This window comes from Schistocerca serialis, chromosome 1 (genome assembly GCF_023864345.2).
Source record: "Schistocerca serialis cubense isolate TAMUIC-IGC-003099 chromosome 1, iqSchSeri2.2, whole genome shotgun sequence".
NCBI classification, from domain to species: domain Eukaryota; kingdom Metazoa; phylum Arthropoda; class Insecta; order Orthoptera; family Acrididae; genus Schistocerca; species Schistocerca serialis.
In genome coordinates this window covers 576,478,265-576,503,304 of record NC_064638.1, presented here as the reverse complement: position 1 = coordinate 576,503,304, position 25,040 = coordinate 576,478,265, and the positions used below count along the sequence as shown (strand labels likewise).

Sequence of the window (25,040 nt, the reverse complement as noted above, 5' to 3'; positions counted from 1 at the left end):
ATTGACTGTATAGGGAGTGGGGGTGGGTGGCTTCATCTGAATTTGTCAGCTGACATTGTAAGCTAGCCTATTCCCACAATGTTAATTTATGTTATGAAAGTGAGTTTTGTGCTTTATGCCTTCTTAATTGTAATTTTTTGTTTGCTATGTTTTTATTACACTTTGCAAACATTGCATGGCACTTGTATATTTTTTGTGTCAGCCGTCTCCCACAAAAGAGGCTAAATATCTGAAAGCAAAAACAATGATTTTGCAGTGCCTGAACCAAGAAGAGCTCACACTCCGGATAAAGAACAACATAAATTGGTGAAACAGTTTTTGTTAAAAAAAAATCTGTAGTGAATGAGTCAGCTCTGTTGAAAGAGAAAATAGTTCCTGTATTCAGTCAGAAGACTGGTTTGATGCAGCTCTCCAAGCTACTATATCCTGTGTGAACCTCTTTGTCTCTGAATAAGTAGTACAACCTACGTCCTTCTCAATCTCCTTACTGTGTTCATCTCTCAATCTCCGTTTACAATTTTTACTTTCGCCCCTCCGACCACACTTCTCTCCAGTACTAAATTGGTGATCTCTTGGTGTCTCAGAATGTGTCCTATCAACTGATCTCATCTTTTGGTCAGTCTGTGCCAAAAACTACGTGTCTCCCTATTCTGTTCAGTACCTCCTCGTTAGTTATGTGGTCAACCCATCTGATCTTCAGCATTCTTCTGTAGCACCAAATTTCGAGAGCTGGTTCTTTCTTTTTGTCTAAACTGTTTATTGTTCATTTTTCACTTCCATACATGGCAACACTCTAGACAAATACTTTCAGAAAAGACTTCCTAACACTTAAATCTGTATTCAATGGTAACAAATGTCTCTTCTTTAGAATTGCTTTTCTTGCCATTGCCACTCTGCTTTTTATACCTTCTGTACTTCAGCCATCATCGATTACTTTACTGTCCAAATAGCAAAGCTCATCTGCTACTTTAAGTGTCTCATTCCCTAATCTAATTCTTTTAGCTTCACCTGATTTAATTAGACTACATTCCATTATCCTTCTGTTGCTTTTGTTGATGCTCATCTTCTGTCCACCTTTCAAGAACTTGTCCATTATGTTCAACTGCTCTTCAACTTATCCAGCTCCCATCGCTTTAGTTTCCTACTGTTTTGCATTTTCTTCAGTTTGAATCAACAGTTCATAACCAGTAAATTGTGATCAGTCTAAATCTGTCCCAGGAAATGCCTTACAAGTTAAAATCTGGTTCCTAAATCTCTTTCTCCCCATTATGTAATCAGTCTGGAACCTTCCAGTAGCTCCAGGTCTCTTCCACATAGACAACCTTCTTTTATGATTATTTAAAATTGTTAGTGATCATTACATTGATGCTCTGTGCAAAATTCTACAAGGCAGTTTACTCTTTCACTCCTTTCCCATAGCCTGTATTCACCTACTACATTTCCTTCTTTTCCTTTCCCTGCTATCGAATTTCAGTCCCCCATCACCATTAAATTTTCATCTCCCTTGACTATCTGAACAAGTTCCTTTATCCCATCATACATTTCTTCAATCTCTTCATCTGTAGAGCTAGCCGCCATATAAAATTGTACTACTGAGGTAGGCGTGGGCTTCCTTTGACTACAACAACACATTCACTATGCTGTTCATGGTAGCTTACCCACATTCCTATTTTCTTATTCATTATTAAGCCCACTCCTGCATTATCCCTATTTCACTTTTTATTTGTAATCCTGTGTTCACCTGACTGGAAGTCCTGTTCCTCCTGCCATCAAGCTTCACGAATTCCCATTATATGTAACTTCAACCTGTCCATTTCCCTCTTTTAATTTTCTAAGCTACCTGCTCGATTAAGGGATGTAATATTACACTTGCTAATCTGTGGCTTATTTCTGTCCCCTGAATACCTATGGAATACCTTACCCAAAAGAATGCCATCATTTAACCATAAAGTAGAGCTGCATGCCCTCAGCAGAAATTACTGCTACTGTTTCCCCTTGCTTTTCAGCCATTAGCAGTACCAGTACAGCAAGGCCGTTTTGGTTGTGTTACAAGGCCAGATCAGTCACTCATCCTGACTGTTGCCCCTACAACTACTGCAAAGGATGCTACCTCTCGTCAGGCACCACACATTTATCTGGCCTCTCAGCAGATAGCCCTCCTTTGTGGTTGCACCTAGGGTACGGCTATCTGTATCACTGAGGCACACAAGCCACCCCACGGACGCCAAGGTCCAGGGTTTATGGGGTTGGAGGGGAAGGGGGGGGGGAGTTCTTTGTATTGCCTTCTAACTTTTTAAAAATATTTGAGCGGAAATATTTTCTCAGGCAACTTTTGAAAAGTTGTGATGTCATTCTTCCTATTGTATCATTGGTCAGTAGTGAGGAAAACTTACCGTACAGTCTTTATTAAGAACATTCATGAATTTACTTTGGTCATTAATAAACTTTGCTATCATTTCTTGTGCCTTCAGAGACTGTATTTGGACTTTTTGTGTTGGGGGATAGTATCTCGTGTAATTTTCTGATAAGGAGCTTTTGTATCTCTGGCTCCCCCCCCCCCCCCCCCCCCCCTCCACACACACACACACACACACACACACACACACACACACACACACACACACACACACACACCAGTATGTGGAGAAGTCTTTCACTGACACTGTTATTGAAGTGAATGTCAACTGATTATTTGACTGTGTTGTTATACAGTCAGAAGCTGATCCAATGCTATTCTTAGGATGACATAGTGGGATTTTAGGCCACTGATGGTTGAATTGTAATGTCAGTGAATCAGGTATCCAGCAGCTTGGTGAGATAGTCCAGTAGTTTAAACTGTTTCTAATGTTTTTTTTCATATTTTTAAGATGTTGTTGTTTAGACATTTCAGTCTTTAAGTTATTACATAATGCAATTTTTGTAAGGAAATAGTTTTTAATTATATGATTTTTTTGTTTGGACTATATTCCTAGTCCGTTATAATGAGATGTGATTTTTAATACTGTTCCAAATGTAAGAAATTAACAGAATAGTTTGAGCAATTATATGCTAGTATCCTACCCTTAATAGAATATTCTAAAGAATCAATGGAGCACATCTTACATGATAAAACAACACTGTTATGTCAAGTAGAGGCAGTTTCCAAAACTTGCAGATATTAGTGGGAATGAGATGTTGAGGGTTCTGTATCCTATTCAGGCTAAGTTTGTGCTCTGTTAGTTTAGTAATAAGAGAGAGAGTAAATATAAACTAAAATATAAACTGAATCTGTGTATTCATTTTTTTAATTTTCCTCTCACAGAGGTGATGAATGTTATGCACCGTTGCTAAAACATCCCAGGGTATCTGAACCCCATGGCTTTATACCGCAAATAATCCCTTATGGTACCTTCTACATAATAGGGTGAGTATGCTGAAAATTTGTAGTATATTAATGTACGTATGTTTCAAATGTTTTACTCCTACTCCTACTCTTACTCTTACTCTAGTCTGGCACTACTATTGCTATTATCATTTCCTTTTTTTCTGAAAGATGAGACTGGACATAACAATAAGCAACAATGATTAACTGTAGTTTCTACATTGAAGTGGAAAATATTTGTGCTAAATGGCTGAATACAGCTATAGTGGTGCACGTGTGAGAAAATGTACGGTGGGACGATGTGCGGTGTCAAGGGACAGTGCGACAATTGATGCTCCAGTTAATAATATTATACTGCCATGCTTTTAGCGTGTGCTTCGGGGTGCATATAGAACATTTAGTGTTTGTTTTCGTGTTAGTTCATGCATTGTGAAGTTACCTCACCACTGTAGCATTCATTATGAGTGACATAAAGTAAACGTTATAAGTATTAAGTTAAGAAATGACAGCGAGTGTTCTTTGAATGTGTAAATTTATCTAGGGAGAGTCAGAATGGGAAACTGTGGCTCAATATGGTGCCTATTTGTAGTTCCAGGGCTGGAGATAGTGATTTGGGACAAAGTGGGAGCACACTGGTGACAGAAAAGTATGCTCTGTGCGGAAGGGACCAGACACCTAGCTTGTTATTCACACAAATCAAAAAGAAAATTTCTCATTTTCGTTTGTTATTCCTATTCTCAAATTTCTGTTATTGTGATATTAACATTTAAGTTACCAAGAGAAATAGTGTTTGATTGTTGTGTTTTGTTTTTAGGTACAATGGTTTTAAACCACCATTTAATCGTGGAAGGGTCAAAAGCTATTGCCAAATAATTAGAAAATATTATGGGGATGGTGTCAAATACGTGAGAACTTGCATCGCAAAAACTCCCCAGGTGTTGAAGGTATGTCAGTTTAATCTTGGTGTAACCATGCTGCTGTGGTGTATTTTCTGTGTAATATATCAGTTTTTATATGAAAATTGAGAAGTAATGTGTCTTACTTGCTATTCTTCTCTTTACATAAGTGGGCCATTCAATGACAAGTGGTCTAATTTCAGAAAAATTTCCCACATGGCCATCACTGATTTTTGTGTGATTAGTTGCACATGTTCCCAGTGAACATTGGTAAAGTTTAGTTTTGACAGTTTAATATTTGCAGAGATATAGTCGTTTGTTTGACCCCATACCACAGCTATCAATAGTGCACACGAGTTTTTGGCAAATTTGTGACATATCATCTCCAACAATATTTTCTTGAAAGAAAGAAACAAAACTAGACAGTCTTGCACAACTTTTTCGCTATCTTTAGTGAAATAGTAGAAAATGCTTTCCTAAATGCTTTGCATACAGATAATTCGAAGCAAAGCCGGCCAAAAAAATAGTCTTTGAAGAATGTGAAGTTCAGCTCCTTACGTCTCCATAATTAATCGTGGGATACATCTGAAAATTTTCACATAATAACATACCAATACAATTCTTAGACTATAAAATTTCGCTACCCTTTTGCTTTCCAGTAGTTTAAAAATTGGGGGCCAAGTTGACAGTTATTCTAAAACTGCCAAAATGACAATTTTTGACCCACTTTCACATGTAAGTGTCTTCTGCAGACAAAATTCTTTTTATAAATAATGAAATAGAATATGGAATCCAATAAAAAGAGTAGCTTTGTCTTTGTTGCAGCTGTAATAATTTGAGGTACACATTTGAAAAGTGTAACTTTTTGGGTTCTGTCTTATCAAAATTTCTTCTCAAACAATCCCATCAGTGACATCATGTAACTGGGAATATAGCTTTCCTCATGATATTCTACAGCACATTAAGAAACCTGCTAAAAAATTAAGTAGTTTGAAGTAAACATAAGTGTAGAATCCTTAAAAAAAAAACAACTTCTATATGTAGCTTTGGCCTCTGACACTTACAGAAATGTATCATCAGATTGGGATCCTGTGTAAAGAATCACTTAGCAGGCTTGGTAACCTGTTGTAGAGAAACTCACTATTGGTTGCTGTTGCACTGCTGTTGAACTTTGCCTTTATGGTGATGGGGATGGTCATTTTCACACTTTAAAAGGAACCAGGAGTTGTTAAGCCACCATGGATCATGAAACATTCATACAATTTTTAATCAGTACTTTAATATTCCACATTAACAGCAAACTATCCTAATTCAAAGCATGCTGTACCTTAAACCAGATTAAACCAGCACATCAGTAGCATTACACAATAAAGACAGTTTTAAGTTCTCTATAACATGAATCCATTCCAAAAAATGCCTGGAAGACAGCTATGAACTTAAAAAATTTATACAATGTTGACTGGTGTAAAACGTATAGGCTATTTATGTGATGTGTGCAGCAGATGTTACTCAACAACTTTACTACCATGATCTTCACTGCCTTTGTAGTGCACAGCTAAATTGTGAAACCTATAACCAGTTTGATTCTGTAGTTACAGCAGAAAAACCGACTGAAACATATCAAGGTGAGTTGTGACAAAAGACACCCCTTTTTTTGAATTTTTGTGAGTTATTTGGACTTTCTCACTTCTAGTCATGAAGAGTTTCAATATCTTCCACAGACAGTACTAAACAATTGTAGAGCATAATAAAAGATGCCAGGTTTAATTTGAGTACCAGCAGAATATGGGCCTATTTTCGATGCACATCCACATTGTTCTTTTTTAGGGCGTTATATGCTTGAATTGTAAAACCAGATATACTTTTTAGGAGGCTTAGAACAAGGTGTTTCTAATTAAAAACAGTTTTGGCTTTTCTAGAAAAATCATAAATTTTGTCCTCAAACTACAGAAAAGCAGCAGGAGAATGAATATGAAATTTTAAGACCTTTTATCATTAAGTTGTTACATGCAGTGTTTCAGGTGTATCTCGCAATTACTTCCAGAAATACAAAAAGCTAAACTTCACTTTTTTTCCTTCCATGCATCAGTGTTTTTGGCTGACTTTGCTTCGAGTTGTACAAGACGGCTTAGTTTTCTTTCTTTCAAGAAAATATTGCTGGAGATAGTATGTCTCCAAGTTGCTAGAAATGTGTACAGTGTTGATAACTGCGCTGTGAAATCAAACAAATGGCCACATTGCTGGAAATACTGAATTAATTATCTTTGAACTTTACCAGTGTTTATTCAGAACATGTGTAATTGTTTATACAAAATTCATCAGAATTGGCATAGAATGACAGAGTTGTATGTTTCCAGTGCCATGTCATTGAAAATTTTATAATTGGAGTTATTCCAGACGTAATTTTCTGAGTTCTCTCACTTGCTAAAACATCTGTCATGGCTTTCCATTGTTCCTTACAGAAAAGGGTTTCAACAACAAATTGTGGTGTACCAAATCCAGAATGTGTGAAACGATTGAATGCTGTATGTTGAGACACAGCTTGTATGTAGCTTGTAAGATGTTCATTTTATTTACTGTGTTTCTATCATTTAAAGAAATTTAGTCCTACACAACAGCAATTTTGTGTTTTTGATCCACAGGCAGAATTACTCAGCAGGAAAAGCACATTAACATTTCTGATAAGTGATATGTAGAGTGCGAAGTTTGATCTCTTTTCCAGTCTTGACATAACAAACTACTTTAAAGCTGCAAAAAATTAGTGTAGATACATATGCATTGCTATTAATGTTCGTGGGTTAGACAGTGATTACCTGTTCTTTGAGAACACAATTTCATATTCTCCAATTATTAATGGCAGCTACTTTTCATTTCCATCAATATTATCTCATGTCAGTACTGTCAATTTTGCCTGAAATATTATATTTCATTGTAGAAAGGAGTAGATTTATGATAGAACTAAATTGTCAGAGACTTCAGGACTCCCCTCAGACCCTCAGATGTGGATCTGGGGGGGGAGGGGGGGGGGGGTTGGCTGTGTTAACACACACAACAGTAGAAGCATTTATATTTGTTATTTGTTTGTATGAGTTGTGTTTAAATTCAAAGAGCTACAGTGCAATGACTGGTAGGAGTTGGTGTTGTGATAAAACTAAAAAGATGGTGTATGACTTCAGAATGATATTCACTTGCTTCTGGTTGGTACAGACCTTAGCTTCCAGTGTACCCATGTTGCTGAAACGTGGTATTTACAGGTCACCCCACAAACACCTTGAAGATTGCAGTATGGCTGAGAATGAGGAACATAAGGTGCTGCATTTCAGAACCGACTTGTCTCGAAAATGGTAACGAAGTAAAAAATTCCGAAATAGGCAAATGGAAAGTTTGATCATATGTAAACATTACATGTAGGGAGATGGATGAAAAAACACACACACACACACACACACACACACACACACACACACACAGTACAGGTCTAGATTAATTCCAAAAACAGGTGCAGTTTGTTTACGCATTTATGGATATTACAGTAGGAGAAAATACCCACAATAGCAAATTGCTAATTCCTTCAAAAAATATGAATTTTTCTCAGTGGGGAAAAGTCATTTAAAATGGTGTTAAAAATATAGGCTTTTGCTTTAAAAAGTTGGATGGCCAAAAACTTTCTCGAAAAATCTCATGTTGCTGCAGCTCATAGTTACGTAAAGTTATATGAAAGGATAACCATTCAGTTATATGGTTAAATGAAATTTAGGTCAGTGCTGGAGAAGCAGTCAATAAATGCTGCATTGGTGATCTTGTGAATAGCAGCAGTCATCAACCAACAGAAGAGCAGCCAGATTTATTGTGGCCTATCCACATTCTTCAGATGATTTTGTATTTGAAGGAATTCTAGTTTTTTGATCAAGAAAAACCTGTGACTACCATGAGAATATGGAGCACCCACGATTTCTGCAGAGGGTTAAAAATTGTTGCACCAATTTAATGTTTGTAATGAATAATGCATTTTATCATTCAGTGACGTTAGACAAAACTTCAATAGCTAATGATCACAAAGAAACTGTGATGCTGTGGTTGTTGGTGAGAAACATTGCTGCAGATGTCAGTATGATAAAGGTGCTGTTACATTCACTTGTGAAGCAAAATAAGCCAGTGATGTTTGTTTGTTGAGATGAAGTTGTGAGGGAACGGGGTCATATAGTAATTGGGCTACTGCTATATCACTGCCATTTCAACCCAATTGAATTGGTTTTGGGTGATGTTAAAACTTGAATTTGTAATAATAACAAGGCTTTTACTATAACAGAAGTGGGAAGGCTATTATGTGAAGGTCTTGCTATTTTAAACGCCACTTTGTGTAGAAAGAAAGTAGACCTTGTTGGTAAGTTATTAGAGAAACACAATTATGCATGCAATTATAAATGAGAATAACCATTAATGATTTCTCTTGATGATGATGGATGATTGTAAGGTTGCAAAAGGACATGGTGATTAGTTGGAGTTCGTGACATGCACCCTTCCTACAAAATTGAGTTTGCAAGAGCCTGTGTGTTGGTGTTCATAGAAGTGTGTGTGTGTGTGTGTGTGTGTGTGTGTGTGTGTGTGTGTGTGTGTGAGAGAGAAAGAGAGAGAGAGAGAGAGAGAGAGAGAGAATCGCATGCTTTTGCATTGCAGTGTGACAGACAGCAATTTTCGCTTTGGTTTACTGGGTGGAATTATTAGGGATTGTTAAATACCATTAGACAAAATTTGAATTCGGTATGAAGCATCAAAGGCACTTATGCTTTTGTCAGCCCTCTTGTTTCAAGCACTCCTGTGGCATGATCTCACAGGGGCATCATAGATGCATGCACTATTAAAATGCCAGAGGGTCCTTCTAACACACCCTTCCACAGTTCGGCAGGACCCTTGTTGCCACCCACTTGCCTTTGTTGAGCACTTTAAAATGTACCTGAACGGAGACAATCTGTGATGAATTCCTAGGTGATTGCAGTCAGGCCACCTCTTTGACAGCCCTCTGATTCTGGATGGCCTCCGAACAAATGAAGTTAAGCAGTGTAACCTGCTTGCAGGCACCTAGGACTCCTGTTACATGTTCTCACTGTACAGATACATTTTTAGAGGGACCCGTTACTGTTTTATTCACACATGTGCCAATGTCACTTCTACCCCCCCCCCCCCCTCCCCCCATCTGCTTACCACCATTATCACGACACAGGAGGGCTGAAGAAGCATAAGCACACTTCATTGCTTCGGACAATATTAAAACTTCGCCGGTTGGCTTTGAACGGTCTCTTGTGGTTCCACCCTGTACACCATGGAATAAATTGTGATCGTAATGCGCTCCAACGGAATAAGATCACTTTCAATGTGGTTGCTGGCTCATAAAGTTGTTAGTCGGGGTTGAATTAACCAGGGGTGCCAGCAGTGTCAAAGGTTGTTCAGAAATTCGTCTTGATGCTCATCATGCTGTGATATGAGGGGGAATCAACACTCCAAGGGAATGGGTGGTTTCATTGACACCCTTTATGCTGCCCATTAATGACTTTCCATGACAATTGTAAGCAACGTTATATCTGAAATGTTCCCCTTAGCCACCCATAAGAAATCTGCACATTCCAGTACAGGCCTCTTGAGCTCCATCATGGCAGTGTAAATAGAAGTGGTGAAATGTGGGTGAGACAGACCGGAACCATGCTGCTGCTACGGTCGCAGGTTCGAATCCTGCGTCGGGCACGGATGTATGTGAGATCTTTAGGTTTAAGTAGTTCTACGTCTAGGGGACTGATGACCTCAGATGTTAAGTCCCATAGTGCTCAGAGCCAATTGTGGGTGAGATAGGGTGTTAAAGACACTCCCATCATGACAATTCCGTGGTGGCAGTGGGCATAATGGTGGTGAAATTTGGTGTCAGTGTGACATCACTAATCACTAACCCACCTTACATCTCACATGCATATATGCATAACACCTTGCTGTTTGAAGTGTTGCTGAGCCTAATGGTGACATTGCAGGGGACCAAACTTTTGCACCGTTACAGAGGAAGGTTGCAATCAACTTCGAGCCAAATTTCAGTTATATGCATGAAGATGGGAGACAATTGCAGAATTTTGAAAAAGTTATCCTTTAAGTGTGTTGTGCAGGTTAGTTGATTTCCTTTACTAAAAGTTACACTTAATGTGAAATTACACTGCCACCAACAACCTTGCTACTTCCTTTTTCAAACTCACTGAGCAAGCATTTAAGAGCATTGAAGTGCTACGTACTAGAACCTGACTGATGTTGTTGTAGTCTTCAGTCCAGAGACTGATTTGATGCAGCACTCCATGCTACTCTATCCTTCCTATGCAAACCTCATCTCCGAATAACTATTGCAACCTACATCCTTCTGAATCTGTGTAGCGTATTCATCTCTTGGTCTCCCTCTATGATTTTTACCCTCCACACTTCCCTCCAATACTCAATTGGTGACCCCTTGATGCCTCAGAATGTGTCCTACCAACCAATCCCTCCTTCTAGTCAAGTTGTGCCACAAATTCCTTGTCTCCCCAATTGTGTTCAGTACCTCCTCATTAGTTATGTGATCTACCCATCTAATCTTCAGCATTCTTGTGTACCACCGCTACATTTTATATGCTCTGTACTTTGACCACCATCAGTTAATTTGCTGCTCAAACAGCAAAATTCAGTTACTCCTTTAAGTGTGTCCTTTCCTATTCTAATACCCTCAGCATCACCTGATTTACATTCCATTATTCTCATTTTGCTTTTGTTGTTGTTCGTCTTCATCCTCCTTTCAAGACTGTCCATTCCGTTCACCTGTTCTTCCAGTTCTTTGCTGTCTTTGAGAGAATTACAGTATCATCATCAAACCTCAGTTTTTATTTCTTCTCCATGGATTTTAGTTCCTACTACAAGTTTTTCTTTTGGTTCCTTTACTGCTTGCAGAATATACAGATTGAATAACACTGGGGATAGGCCACAAACCTGTCTCACTCCTTTCTCAACCACTGCTACCCTTTTGTACCCCTCGACTCTTGTAACTGACATCCGGTTTCTGTACAGATTGTAAATAGCCTTTCACTCCCTGTATTTTACCCCTGCTGCCATCTTCACAATTTGAAAGAGAGTATTCCAGTCAACATTGCCGAAAGCTTTCTCTAAGTCTACAAATGCTGGAAACATAGTTCTACCTTTCCTTAACCTAGCTTCTAAGACAAGTTGTAGGGTCAGTACTGCCTCACTTGTTCCTAAATTTCTATGGAATCCAAACCGATCTTCCCCAGTGTCGGCTTCTATTAATTTTTCTGTTTGTCTGTAAAAGCGTTGTTAGTATTTTGCAACTGCAACTTGCTAAACTGATAGTTCTGTAATATTCTCCCCTGTCAACATCTGCTTTCTTTGGGGTTGGAATTATTATATTCTTCTTCAAGTTTGAGAGTATTAATTTTTTTTTGTCTTATAAATTCTGCTCACCAGATTGAAGAGTTTTCTTATGGCTGGCTCTCCCAAGACTATCAGTAGCTATAATGGAATGTTGTCTACTCCCGGGGACTTCTTTCAACTTAGGTCTTTCAGCGCCCTTTCAAATTCTGAATATACTGCCAGAAATGAATTAATTTTCACCCTGTGTCAAATTAAGTAAGCTACTGTGAAACTACAAATAACCTTTCACTGATTATGGAAAAGTATTTGCTTGCCCACAAAACGAATCTTTTCATGCATCATATAAGTGGAATATCATTTACTTTCATCACATTAATTAATCCTTATGTGATCATATACTGAAGACACACTTCCTGCCTCTGTTCCACAACATACTGTACTAAAACATCCATTTCAGAGATATCTTTAATATATGTAGTGGAAAAGTTACTTTCATTACTACATTTTCTTCTCTTCGTGTAGTGTCTTTCAAGGTCAAAATTATAACCAAGCTTTCTTTTACCATGTAATCAAAAAATGTAAATCTTACAAAAATCATAATTTGATGTGATTCATCTCTATCTACTGACTGGTCTAACGGCATTGAGAGAGCCAAGTGGAACTGCCAATCTGTTATCAGTTGACCTTCTGTATCTTGTGCCATTGATGCCAGTTTTCTTGTAGTAGCAGGTCTTGACAGAGGTATGCTTCTGTTGGCTGATACTATCTCTCACTTAGTCTGCAATTTGCTGCCAGAAACCTTCCCCTAATAACTGTACTCTGTTTGATTAAACACTCTTTTGTACAGGCTTTACAAAACACGACTATTGTGATTGTAATTTACTTTTAAGGTTAGAAAGTTATTGTTCTAAAGTTGCATTCAGTATTGCAACTTTGTATTGAACATATACACCTACCTTGATGATGCACTATACAAAAATCTGTTCTCCCCACTCATCACTGAGGTGGTATGTTTTCCTGTGTTTAGCCGCACTCATGTTTCACAACTACTTCACTGAGTGAGAACGATAGCTTGGCATGTGGACTCCGTAGTCCTGATTAGTAACACTATTTGCCATGATTGACTGCATTGTCATTGAGCTGTGCAGTCTCCGTGTTGTGTGTTTTTGCGCCATTTTGATTGCAGTTGTTTTGAGAATGAGTGAAGAAGAGTTTGACATGTAAATATAGACAGCAATTTTGTGAAATATTTAATTAATTTATTTATTTTTTATTTTACAAATTATTTAATTAACAATTGCTCATTACCTCCGTTGTGTACATTATTGGTCCATGGAAGCTCAAAACAGAGGTTTGTGTTGCCTATTGGAGGTGAACTACCCCCCCCCCTCCCACCCCCCCTGCCCCTTCCCCTCACTACACCTTCATCCCCCACCAAACCCTGAGTGCTCTCCCCGTTCATCACAACACGCCAAGTTACAGTTGGCAAGAAGTAGTCTCACAAAGTGTGATGAAAGACTTGCTTGCCACGACCATTAAAGATTCAAGCTAGTGAAATGCTGATGGAGATGAAAGAGTTGGAGACAGGTTGCCAGGTTTGCTGCGTACAAATACTGTGCAAATAACTCGCTGCTTCAAATGGGTTTTTCACAAAAAGAGTTCATTTGAGCAGATTTTGGATAAACGTTTTGAAATATCAGCTCATAGAGCCATGGCAATCGTCCAGTTAATTGTGACTGATGGGTCGAGCACCCCTGCTTTGTGTGAATTAATTATAAACATAACGAATTCACGCTGATGATTACGCTGCTGTTCACTACAGTTCTACAACTTTAGAAAGACAATACTTCAGTTGATCCTGCAAAAGATAGGTAAAAATTATATACCAAAAAATTGCGATCTACCTGTTGATCGAAAGGAATGACTGCAAATTGCTACTGTTTATTTTATTTTTACAGGGGGGTTTCAACATAAATAGAATGGCCTGATTTGGGATGGTAGGGCCTAATGGCTCAGAAGTGTGGAACATGCCAACAAGAAAATGTGTGTGTGGGGTTTGAATGGGCATGGCTTAGAGTTTGAGAAAATTGCCCTAAGATGTTAATCACCTCGTCTTCTCAGTTTGCAGTCAACCAGAGGTAAAATGGCATCCGCTCAACAAGTGTGTGTTTTGTGTGCTACAGTTTCTAGATAGTCAGTTCATGATTTGTGTCACTGTGCTTTTTATTCACGTTCTGTCACTGATCTGCCTTCACCCAAAAGCATTTATCATTGGTATCGCCAATTTGAAGAGACAGGTACTTGTTCCACGATAAGAGTCCAGGTTGACCATGCACAGGAAAATACAATGACTGGAATGAGTGGTCTCCAGCTGCTGCAGAATTGACTTTTTTCACAACTTTAGGGGGTGTCTGATGACTTCATTTTCCAACAGGATGGAGCGCCACCACATTGGCACAACAATGTACGTCACTTTCTCAGTAGCACGCTGCTTCAACGGCCCCCTGCAGATCCGGGGGTTAGAATAGGCCTGAGATATCCCTGCGTGTCGTAAGAGGTGACTAAAAGGAGTCTCACACTTTTCCGCCCTATAAGTTCAGGTCCCATTTTATGATTTGACCTGATCCTTTCCATACGGGGAAGGATAACATACATGGTGCATGAGTTGTCTGTAGTGCCCTAGATTTGATCTCCTGAACCTCTTGTCTTGGCTTGGCATCTCCTCCTGCAGTTAAACTATTTGGGCGAGGACACTTTCCAGGGTATGTCATCTTCTTCTGTTGTCTCCTGTCCTCTTTTTTTTCCCTATGACAATATTGTATTTCTCTGTGCCCAATATCCAGCACAGTAGCCAGACTGTTGTGGTGGGGCCGTCATGTACCCGTTTGGTGGTAGCCCCCCTCGCAACACACAACACAGGGATCGCACTGCTGATGCCTGAGCTGTAAATTCCCCATGTATGCCAAGGAGTAGATGTCTGTCTTTCTGGGTTATCAGGACTCCTGGCAACGGCCATCATACCAGTTGGCCTTTGCTTTGGCTGGGTTGTGTCCATGGGAAGAGCCCCTAATTGGAGTGGGTGGCATGAGTGCAGGTGACCCACAATGAAGTGGAGTAGGTCATTTCTTGCTAGTGACCGTATGGCGCCAGCAGTCTCTAAGACGGGCAAGATCAAGTGCAGTGCTGACAGATATGACCCTAAATCATTTCCCTCCATCGCTACACCATGGGAGGAATGTTGGGCTACAGAAAGAAGAACCATATTCGTCTCTGTATTTAGTCTCCAGCAGAATGGACGGGGATTCCTTTCTACCTACAAAGCCTCAATTTCTTGTTGTACATCTTGAGGATAAGTTTGGGGAAGTGACAGTACTGTCCAAGATGAGAAGCGGTGCAGCCTTGATTCAGACAGCATCCCCAGCCCAATCCCGGGTATTACTCATGTGTGACAGGCTGGGTGATATTCCTGTTTCTGTCACTCCCCATAAAAGCCTCAACATGGTCCAGGGGATTATTTTCCATAGCGACCTCCTCTTGCAGTCTGACGATGAGCTCTGCACCAATCTACAACGGTGGGGTGTTCATTTCATCCGGCACGTTTACAAGTACCCAAAGACAACAGGTTTGCTACCGGTGCCTTCATCTTGGCCTTTGAGGGCGATTCATTGCCTGAAAAGGCCAAGGTGATGGTTTACTGCTGTGACGTTAAACCGTATGTCCCTCCCCATTTGCGGTGCTTTAAGTGCTGGAAATTCGGGCACACGTCTTCCCCCTGCATTTAAAGTGACACATGTCGAGACTGCGGACGTCCACTGCATCCAGATAATCCATGTGCGCCTCCTCCCACTTGTATCAGCTGTGGAGAGCAGTAATCCCCCAGTTCGCCAGACTGCATAGTACTCCAAAAGGAGCAGAAAATCGTAGAATACAGGACCCTGGACCAGTTGCCTTACCAAGAGGCTAAACGTAAATTTGAATGATTACACCCTGTTTGGTTGACGTTCACATATGTTACAGCAACATTACCATCGCAAGTACCAGTCGTACCACACTCTGTGCCACGAACAGTGGGCCCTTCGTGCCCCCTTGGTGGTAGGGGGAAAATCTCCATCTGTTGCTTCCAAAGTACTTACTTCGGGAGCAAAGCCCAGCCCCCCCCCCCCCCCCCCCCCCCCCATCGTTCACCTCCCACCAGCCAGAGAAGCAACAGTCTCCTCCGGCTCCTCTCGCGTGGAAGGGGTCCTTGGGACCCTCTCTCCCAATGTCTCCACTAATGCCACAGCGGACATTAGCCAGTGGCTAAAGGAGCCAAAAGCTGCTGGATGAAGAGCTTCATGGTCTTCCTCCATGCCAGAAGCTACTTCAGAGAAATCCTCCCTGCAAGCCACTAAAGAGAAGTGAGAGGGCAAGCAAACAAAAAGTCTGCCAAGAAAAAGGACTGTCCACTGGCCCCAACACCCCCACTCCCTACGAGTTCTGCACCTGTGGATGAGGTGGAGATCTTAGTGCCCCTGAGGACCTGGATCTCACTGATACCTCATACACAATACGAATGGATACAGATACTCTAATCGGTGGCAGCAGGTGACCCTAAAGCGTAACTTGCCTCCTTGCGTGCTTCATGCCTTCCCATCCTCACGATAATGTGATCCTCCAGTGGCATTGCTGCAGTTTTTTCCACCATCTGGCTGAGCTACGGCAACTGTTAAGCTTAATAGTTGCTTTCTTCATTGCCCTCCAAGAAACCTGGTTCCTGGCAATGCGGAACCCTGCCCTCCGTGGCCATAGGGGATATTACAAGAACCATAGCGACTATAATAGTGTCTATATTCTGAACTCGGTATGCTGTGAACCTGTGCCCGCTCAAACCCCTCTTGAAGTTGTGGCTGTCAGGATAAGGATGAAGCAGGAAATAACTGTCTGCACGTATATCTTCCTCCAGATGGTGAAATACCCCTGGATGCATTGGCTGCACTGATTCATCAACTCTCTAAACCTTTCCTACTTTTGGGAGATTTTAAGGCCCATAACCCTTGTGGGGTGGCACCGTGCATACTTGCCAAGGTGGAGATATTGAAACTTCCCTGTCTCGACTTGTCCTCTGCCTCTTAAATACTGGGGTCCCCACACTTTTCACTGTGGCTCATGGCACTTACTCGGCCATTGATTTATCTCTCTACAGCCCAGGACATATCCAATCTGTCCACTGGAGAGCCCATGAAGACTTGTGTGGTAGTGACTGCTTTCCCATCTTCCTGTCACTCCCCCCAGCGTCATTCCCCCTGGTGTCTACCAAGATGGACTTTAAACAAGGCAGACTGGGAAGCTTTCACCTCTGCTGTCACTGTTGAATCTCCCCCCCCCCCCCCCCCCCCACATGGTACCATCGATGTGGTAGTTGAGTGGGTCACTAGAATGATTGTGTTTGTGGCAGAAAACATGATCCCTTGTTCTTTAGGGTGCCCCAGCAAAAGTCAGTCCTTTGGTGGTCGCCGAAAATTGCTGAGGCCATTAAAGAACTTCGGCGAGCTCTACAGCGACATAAGTGGCATCCTTCCCTGGAACACATAATAGCTTTTAAACGGCTCTGTGCCTCCTTTCACCCACTGATAAAAAGATGGAAGCAGGAATGTTGGGAGAGGTATGTCTCTACCATTGGGTGCCATACGTCACCTTCCCAAGTTTGGATGAATATCAGACATGTTTGTGGGTACCAGACCCTGACAGGTGTCACTGGCATTAACATCAATGGTGTGTTAGCTACTGACGCAAACGCAGTTGCCGAGCATTCTGCTGAGCACTATGCTCGAGCCTCCGCCTCAGAGAATTATCCCCCAGCATTTCGCACCCTCAAACGACGGATGGAAAGGAAAGCCCTCTCGTTCACTGAATGTCACAGTGAACCCTATAATGCTCCATTTACAGAGTTGGAGCCCCTCAGCGTCCTTGCATATTGCCCCTATATAGCTATTGGGCCATATCAGATCCACAGTCAGATGATCAAACATCTCGTCTGATTAGCGACATCTCCTAGTCATCTTCAACCGGATCTGGGGTGATGGTGTCTTTCCATCGCAATGGCAAGAGAGCACAATCATTCCAGTGCTCAAACCTGGCAAATACCCGTTTGATGTGGATAGCTATCAGCCCATCAGCCTCACCAGTGTTCTTTGTAAGCTGTCAGAACATATGGTTAGTCATCGGTTGTGTTGGGTCCTGGCGTTACATGGCCTACCCCTGATAGTCTAGTTTCCCTTCGAGTCTGCCATCCTAACAGCCCTTTCCAGACGCCAACACCTGGTTGCCGTCTTTTTGATTTACGAAAAGCTTAAGACACGACATGGTGACATCATATCCTCGCCACATTATATGAGTGGGGTCTGCAGGGCCCACTCCAAATTTTTATCCAAAATATCCTATCACTGCATGCTTTCCGTGTCCAAGTTTGTGCCCCACATAGTTCACCCCATATCCAGGGAAATGGGGTTCTGCAATGCTCTGTATTGAGAGTATTTCTATTTTTAGTGGCCATTAACAGTCTAGCAGCAGCTGTCAGGCTGTCCGTCTCACCTTCTCTGTATGAAGACGACTTCTGCATTTCGTACTGCTCCTCCAGTACCGGTGTTGCCTGATTGGCGCCTACAGGGACCCATCCACAAGGCGCAGTCATGGGCTCTAGCCCGCAGCTTCCAGTTTTCAGCGGCAAAGTCGTGTGCCATGCACTTCTGTTGGCGTCGTACCATTCATGTGGAACAAGAACTTTACTATAATGATTATCTACTCACTGTAGTGGAGACATATCGATTCTTAGGACTGGTTTTCGATGCCTGATTGACATTGCTTCCCCATCTTAGTCAGCTGAAGTGGAAGTGCTGGCAGCACCTCAATGCAGTCCACTGCCTGAGCAACACCAACTGGAGTGCAGATCACTCTACGCTGCAGCAGCTCTACAGAGCCCTTGTTTAATCCCGCCTTGAATATGGGAGTCTGATGTGTGGTTCGATGGTTCTGCAGTGCCCTCGGCATTGCGTGTACTGTACCCAGTGCACCACTGTGGCGTTAGACTGGCGACGGAAGCTTTTAGGATGAGTCCAGTGACCAGCATCCTGGTGGAAGCCAGAGTCCCTTCACTGAACATTAGGCATGCACAGCTGCTCATCAGTTATGTTGCACACACTCGTAATTCTCCTGAACATCCAAATAACTGTCTCGTTTTCCCGCCCACATCAGTCATTTCCCGCATCGGAGACCCAGGTCAGGGTTTATGACTGCTGTTCGCATTCGGTCTCATCTGTCTGAAGTGGAGTCCTTGCCTTTACCACCTATACTCAAGTTCCAGTGACATACACTTTCATGGTGTACACCTAGGCCAAAGCTTCGCCTGGACATTTCACATGGTCCTAAGGACTCGGGTAACACTGCATCTCTCCGCTATCACTTCCTCTCGAATCTTGACATGTACCGGGACCATGAAGTGATTTACACCGACGGCTCGATGGCTGATGGTCATGTTGGCTTTGCGTATGTTCAAGGAGGACATATTGAACAGCACTCCTTGCCAAATGGCTGCGGTATTTACACTGTAGAGCTGGCAGCACGTTTCTCGTGCTCTTGAGCGCATCCGCTTGTGCCCTGGTGAGTTGTTTCTTCTCTGAACTGACTCCTTGATCAGCCGACAAGCTATCGACCAGTTCCACCCCCGTCATCCTTTAGTAGCGACCGTCCATGAGTCCATCTATGGCCTGGAAAGGTTCAATCGGTCTGTGATGTTTGTGTGGATCCCAGGCCATGTCGGAATCCCAGGAAATGAACTTGCAGACAGGCTGGACAAACACGCTACACGGGAACTGCTTCTGGAGATCGGCAGCCCCGTAACTGACCTGCGATCATTATTATGCTGCAAGGTGTTTTAGGTTTGGGAGACGGAATGGCATAATCTCAGTACACACAACAAACTGTGTTCCATTAAGGAGACTATGAATGTGTGGAAGTCCTCAATGCAGGCCTCTTGCAGTGACTCCGTGGATCTCTGCCGGCTCCACATTGGCCATATGTGGCTAACAATGGCTACCTCCTCCATCACGAGAACCCACCTCGGTGTCACTGTGGCTCACATATGACTGTCGTCCACATCTTGCTGGACTGCCCACTTTCAGCCCCTTTGCAGCGGACTTTTAACCTTCCCAGCACCCTACCTTCTGTGTTGACCGACAATATCTCAACAGCAGATTCAGTTTTATGTTTTATTCGTGATTGGGAGGGGGAGGTTATCGTACCATCTAAGGCTGGGCAGGTGGACTTTTAGCCTTCTCTCCAAGACCGCCACCCTCCCTCCATTTTAACTCTGTCGCACTTTCTTTGCATTTGTTTGTCTTGGTGGTCATCTTTTCCCTACATGTGTTGATCTCGCCTTGTCTTTATAGGGTGGACATTTTAATGTGTTGCAGAGTGACTGGCTCATCTTATTTTTTATTATAGTGATTGACCAGCCCAGACCATCTGCTCTTTGTTTTTAATACCTTCTTCTCCTTCGCCTTGTGGTGTATGTTTTCCCCCTTTTTTTATTCGTTCCATTTGTTTTCATTTTAGGTGTGGTTCCCCATTCCTTTTCCCCCTTTTACTTTCTCAAATGTACTTTGGGTATTTTTGTACCTCGAGCCTTGCTTGTCAGGAAAAAGGGACTGATGACCCTATAGTTGGGTCACTTTATACCCCAAACCAACCATCCAACTAACTTCAATGCTGGATAGGATGCATGGACCCCAAAACATTGTCCTTCATTCTTGGCCTCCATTATTGCTAGATATGTTGGAACATATGAAGGAAAATGTGTGCATCTCCCCTGTACCTTATGACACAAAAACAGTGAAGAACAGAATACTGGCCGCTGTAATTTCTGTGAAAGCAGATAAATTCATGACAAATTTAGCTATCATCTAGATGATGTTCTTGTTGCTAGTGGTGGACGCACAGAGCATTTGTTATAGCATAGCTAAAGATTTTTGTGAGCATTTTGTAATTTATCCTCATGTTTGTAGTATATTTTTATCAGTAAATATCGAGTTTAGAAATCAGGTCATTCTTTGTGAAACATGCTGTATTATGATCTGATCTGAAACTTCCTGGGAGATTAAAACTGTGTGCCCGACTGAGACTCGAACTTGGGACCTTCGCCTTTCGTGGGCAAGTGCTCTACCATCTGAGCTACCGAAGCACGACTCACGCCCGGTACTCACAGCTCTACTTCTGCCAGTATCTTGTCTCCTACATTCCAAACTTTACAGAAGCTCTTCTGCGAACCTTGCAATTGAGAGAAATGTTCTAGGCATGTTTGGAATTAACTTGCAAATGGGTTTTAGTTTGTAAGTCATTTAAACATTTATTGCTTAAGAGATTTTCCGTAGAAATAAATTTCAAGAACAATGTTCTTACGGTGGTTGCATGGGGATCATAGAAAATATTAATTGAATGTGTTTTCATGTTGAGTGATAATTTAATTATAATTATTTGTTGAATGACAGGAGTCCTTGTGATGGTTTTAGATTATAGTTTTGGGATGGTTCGAAGAATGTAGAAGTCTGAGTAACCCTGGAAACCTGATACACAGTAGTTCGTGCCATCAACATTGTGCAAAGTTGAAATGTTTGAATCTTGGGAAAAGATAACTGTGTATTGGTATCTAGTTAGCAAACGCAAGCTTATGGAATATTTTCTCGGTTTATGAATTGGACTGAATACTTCGTAGCAAATAAGGTGTATTTAAACACTGAGAAAAAATAGAAGTATTGTATGACTGGCACTGAAGCTATGGCCTAAAGCGTGCCATGCTGATGCTATACATGCTCATGTATCTCTGTGTGCTTAGTACAGTTCCTATTTTAATGGGTACTAATTAAATTGATATCATCCAGTTATTGAAGAATTCATTTCCTGTACAAAAGCGTACCAATGTGAACAGTTGTAATCTGAGATAGCTGGCACCTTAAGCTACATCACCATTCACTCTGGTCTCTTACTTCATCCCCCACCCATGTCAACACTCCGTGACAGAAATAATTCTTCCTATGAAATTTGTTTTTATCATGTATGAATGAGACGATATATGCAAGCCACATTTTGCCTTTACAAAATTATGTGGCATAAGAACTGAAGAGGCTTTTATTTTGATGAAGATAGATTCATATATGTTATTCCCGTTATTCTTTGAACGAATACTGGAAAAGTTTTTTTCAGAGAAGTATTGTCAATCAAAAGCACTGGTCTATATTTAATTTTGGAATTGCAGGGTGTTGGTATATGGATATTTAGTGTGTGGCAGTGCTCCACTTGTAAGGGTAGTGAAGTGTATGCTTTGGCCGCCTCCGCTCCCTGCTCCCTGTTTCTCAACAATAATCTCAGTGGTGCTGACCACCCTCCACAGGTCTTCAGTTTCGTTTGGTATAGAATAAGTCGCTAAAAGAAATGTTGGCTATAGGCAAGACAGAAACATTGTGAATCTACATCATGGATACACTTGACCAATTTTAAGAAAGATAATACACCAGATTTTACATTTCAGTCTCTATTTTTTTAACTTTTTTGGTATGCATCACAGTTGTGTACACAATGGCTCCAAACAAGGGTATTCCTTTGGCTGCTCTGTACTGTTCTCCAACCATGTCACTAAGATTCTCCTTCATGATGAGTATACAGTTTTCTCAGCAGAGCTCCACGTGCTCGTGAAGGCATTGGACAGATGTGATGTATTCAGGGCAAAAGGTTTCCCGTCTGCTCCAGTTCCCTTAGTGCCTTACAATCGTTACAGATACTGCACCCAGGTGAGAAGTTGTGCTGGGTACCAGGGAATGTACGGATCCGGGTAAACAAACTGGCCGATTGGGCTGCTAAGGAGGCCTGCAGAGGGGAGGATGTGGCACAGTGTCCTATTCCTCAGCAGGCTGCTGTTTCTGCAGTGCATAGGAAGTTCATGCAGTTGTGGGATGAGGAATGGCTTACAGTAAGAGACAATGAGCTGCAGTTGGTGAAGTAAAGTATATAGCTATGGTGTTCCTCCTGCTGTTTACATATCTGTGAATTGGTCACTGCCCTCTTACATGGCTTTTTACCATGGGGAGAGGATTCCCAGTTTTGTGATGCTTGTGGTGTGCAAATCTCTGTACGCCATATTATAACAGAGTACATTTTATACTGTGACACAAGGGCAGAAGCAGCTATTGGTGGGTATCTGCCCTCTATTTTAGCTGATAGGGCGAGTGGGTCTAAAGTTTCAAAGTTTTGTGATGTGCCTGTACAATGTCGTAAGGTTTCAGGCTGGAGGTTGTAGTGTGTTGCGGAGTGACTGGCTCATCCTTTTTTATTCTTGCAGTCCACCAGCCATGTCCATCTGCTGTATCTTTTAACTCCTTCTGCTACTTTCTTTCTGTTTAGTTAATGTTTTAATATTCGCATGATACTTCGTTTTGTGCTTCAGTGCGGGTACACACATAGGTTTCCATATATTGTTACTTTAGTTACCTTGCTGTTTTATACTCCTGTTTAGTGTGTTTTACCGACACACGTCCCCAACTGTTTTGTGTGGGTGCTGAAGACCTTGCTGTCATGTGGCTACACCAACATATCCATCCATCCAATGTTGAGGGCATACCGTTTCCTTTGTAGACATTGATGTTGGCCAGAGGAAAATGTATAATGCTGTTTGAAAAAACAGTTGTAGAACAACATTGTTCTACCTTACCACACACTTCATTCGTGTGACTGCTTATATGTACCTTCACGCAGTGTTTCTAGTCCGATTCAGGAATGATGGCAGTTTGAGACATGGATGCGGATTGCATTGTTGCTGGTTTCAAGTGCCAGTTGGTGTGTGTGTGTGTGTGTGTGTGTGTGTGTGTGTACGTACGTATGTATACGCTTTGCATTTAAAGAAAACATTTATATCCAGCAGATTCTCTGTTTGTGTAGAATTTGTCCCTTAGCACCACTATCAGCGATGACAACTTGCAATAAATGGAATAAAAATTCACTAAAGACACACTATGATCATGTTTAATGCTCTCATTGGCTATGACATTCACAAAAGAGTGCTCAGAACACTACTGAAAAGTCATTGGCTGTCAGAGAATGCGTGATGTATGTATGCAGAACAAGCCTAAACTCGACGGCCATTGTTTGTGACTCACAGCTGTAGTAGGTATAATGATTATGTAGTACTATGCAGATTGTAAAAGTATTTGTGATTTTGGGAAAAAAAAACATTGTTTCAGGCGGCGCTGGATTCAAAATCACATAATGTGATTTACAAGTTTTCCGTCTCTGAAACTGTTCTTGTTCAGTATGCAAGAGACAGAGAAACAGACATGTTTCAGGTAAACCATCATCATGTTATTCTCTTCTCTGTAGTGTTTGTATGGAATGAATTGTTCAAATTGGGAAACTAAAGATATTTGGAATTATACCAAGTGAATAATGTTGTTTTGGAGTATAAATAATGGAAGTAGTGGCACTAACAACTCCCAAAATAGTTGAGATACTGAGTTGTTAAGTAAAGAGAAAAGCTGTCATCAAACCAACCTTCAGTTGAACAGCATAGTGTTTTACTGGGCGTTGGAGGTGATATGCTCTTGCCTTCCTTCAAACTTTCAATCGATTTAACCAGCCGAATCTAAGCACATAAAATAACTGAGAACATTGTTAGCTTTTGGTCAAGTCTTTTGAATAGGCCTAATAGAATGAACTTACACATACGGCCCTATATGTGTACACACTCTTCATGGCAGTGTTCTCCTGATTGACAACATTGTGCTAGCTCTGCAGCTAGGCTATGGTTGTGTTGGGACAAGTTGATAAAGAAACAGGGAGGGTAGCAAATGTGAGGCTGGGGTGGAGAGAGAGCCATAGGCACAGGGTAGGAGTGGGTCACCAGTAAGTGTGTTTTGGCCAAAGGTAGAAGTGGTAGTGGCCACTTAACTCAACCCATGACTCTTTCACTCATCCTACACTCTCACCCTCCTGTTCGCACTCTTCCACTTTTCTATCTCCCCTTCCAGCCCACTTCTTCACGTCGTGGTATTTTGTGCATAACTCACCGTCCCTTGACTAGAGCAAACTCACTGGTGCCACATTCCTATCTATGTGCCTGCTGCCCTCATTCCAGGCCACGAGCCATTCTTAACCAACAAGCCCTGATTTTCTTGATCTCTGGTTCCCCTCGACAACACCCAAGTCACTGCAGTGTAGCTGCAGTGTCTGCACTATGTAGTTGACCAGGAGAATGTGGCTGTGCAGTCTGGAGTAATTTGTCTGAAAGTTACAGCAGTTTGCAAGTATGAAGGCATGTGAGTGATCGGCTCACTGCAAAGAGGGCTGTAGAATACTTGACTGCTCTCTTGCTGTCC

At 41.6% G+C, this 25,040-nt stretch overlaps 1 protein-coding gene across 9 annotated transcripts in view; it reads left to right on the top strand.

The window, feature by feature from the left end:
• Positions 1-25,040, top strand: part of LOC126476502 (protein pellino-like) — a 207,137-nt gene that overhangs the window by 56,394 nt on the left and 125,703 nt on the right. For 7 of the 9 annotated variants that reach the window (XM_050103553.1, XM_050103550.1, XM_050103551.1 and 4 more), the window contains exons 3-5: positions 3,302-3,403; positions 4,176-4,305; positions 23,910-24,011. In XM_050103553.1, the coding sequence (XP_049959510.1) occupies positions 3,302-3,403; positions 4,176-4,305; positions 23,910-24,011 (334 nt within the window). The remainder of the gene's footprint in view (positions 1-3,301; positions 3,404-4,175; positions 4,306-23,909; positions 24,012-25,040) is intronic. The other 2 variants (XM_050103554.1, XM_050103552.1) reach the window with 1 other exon arrangement.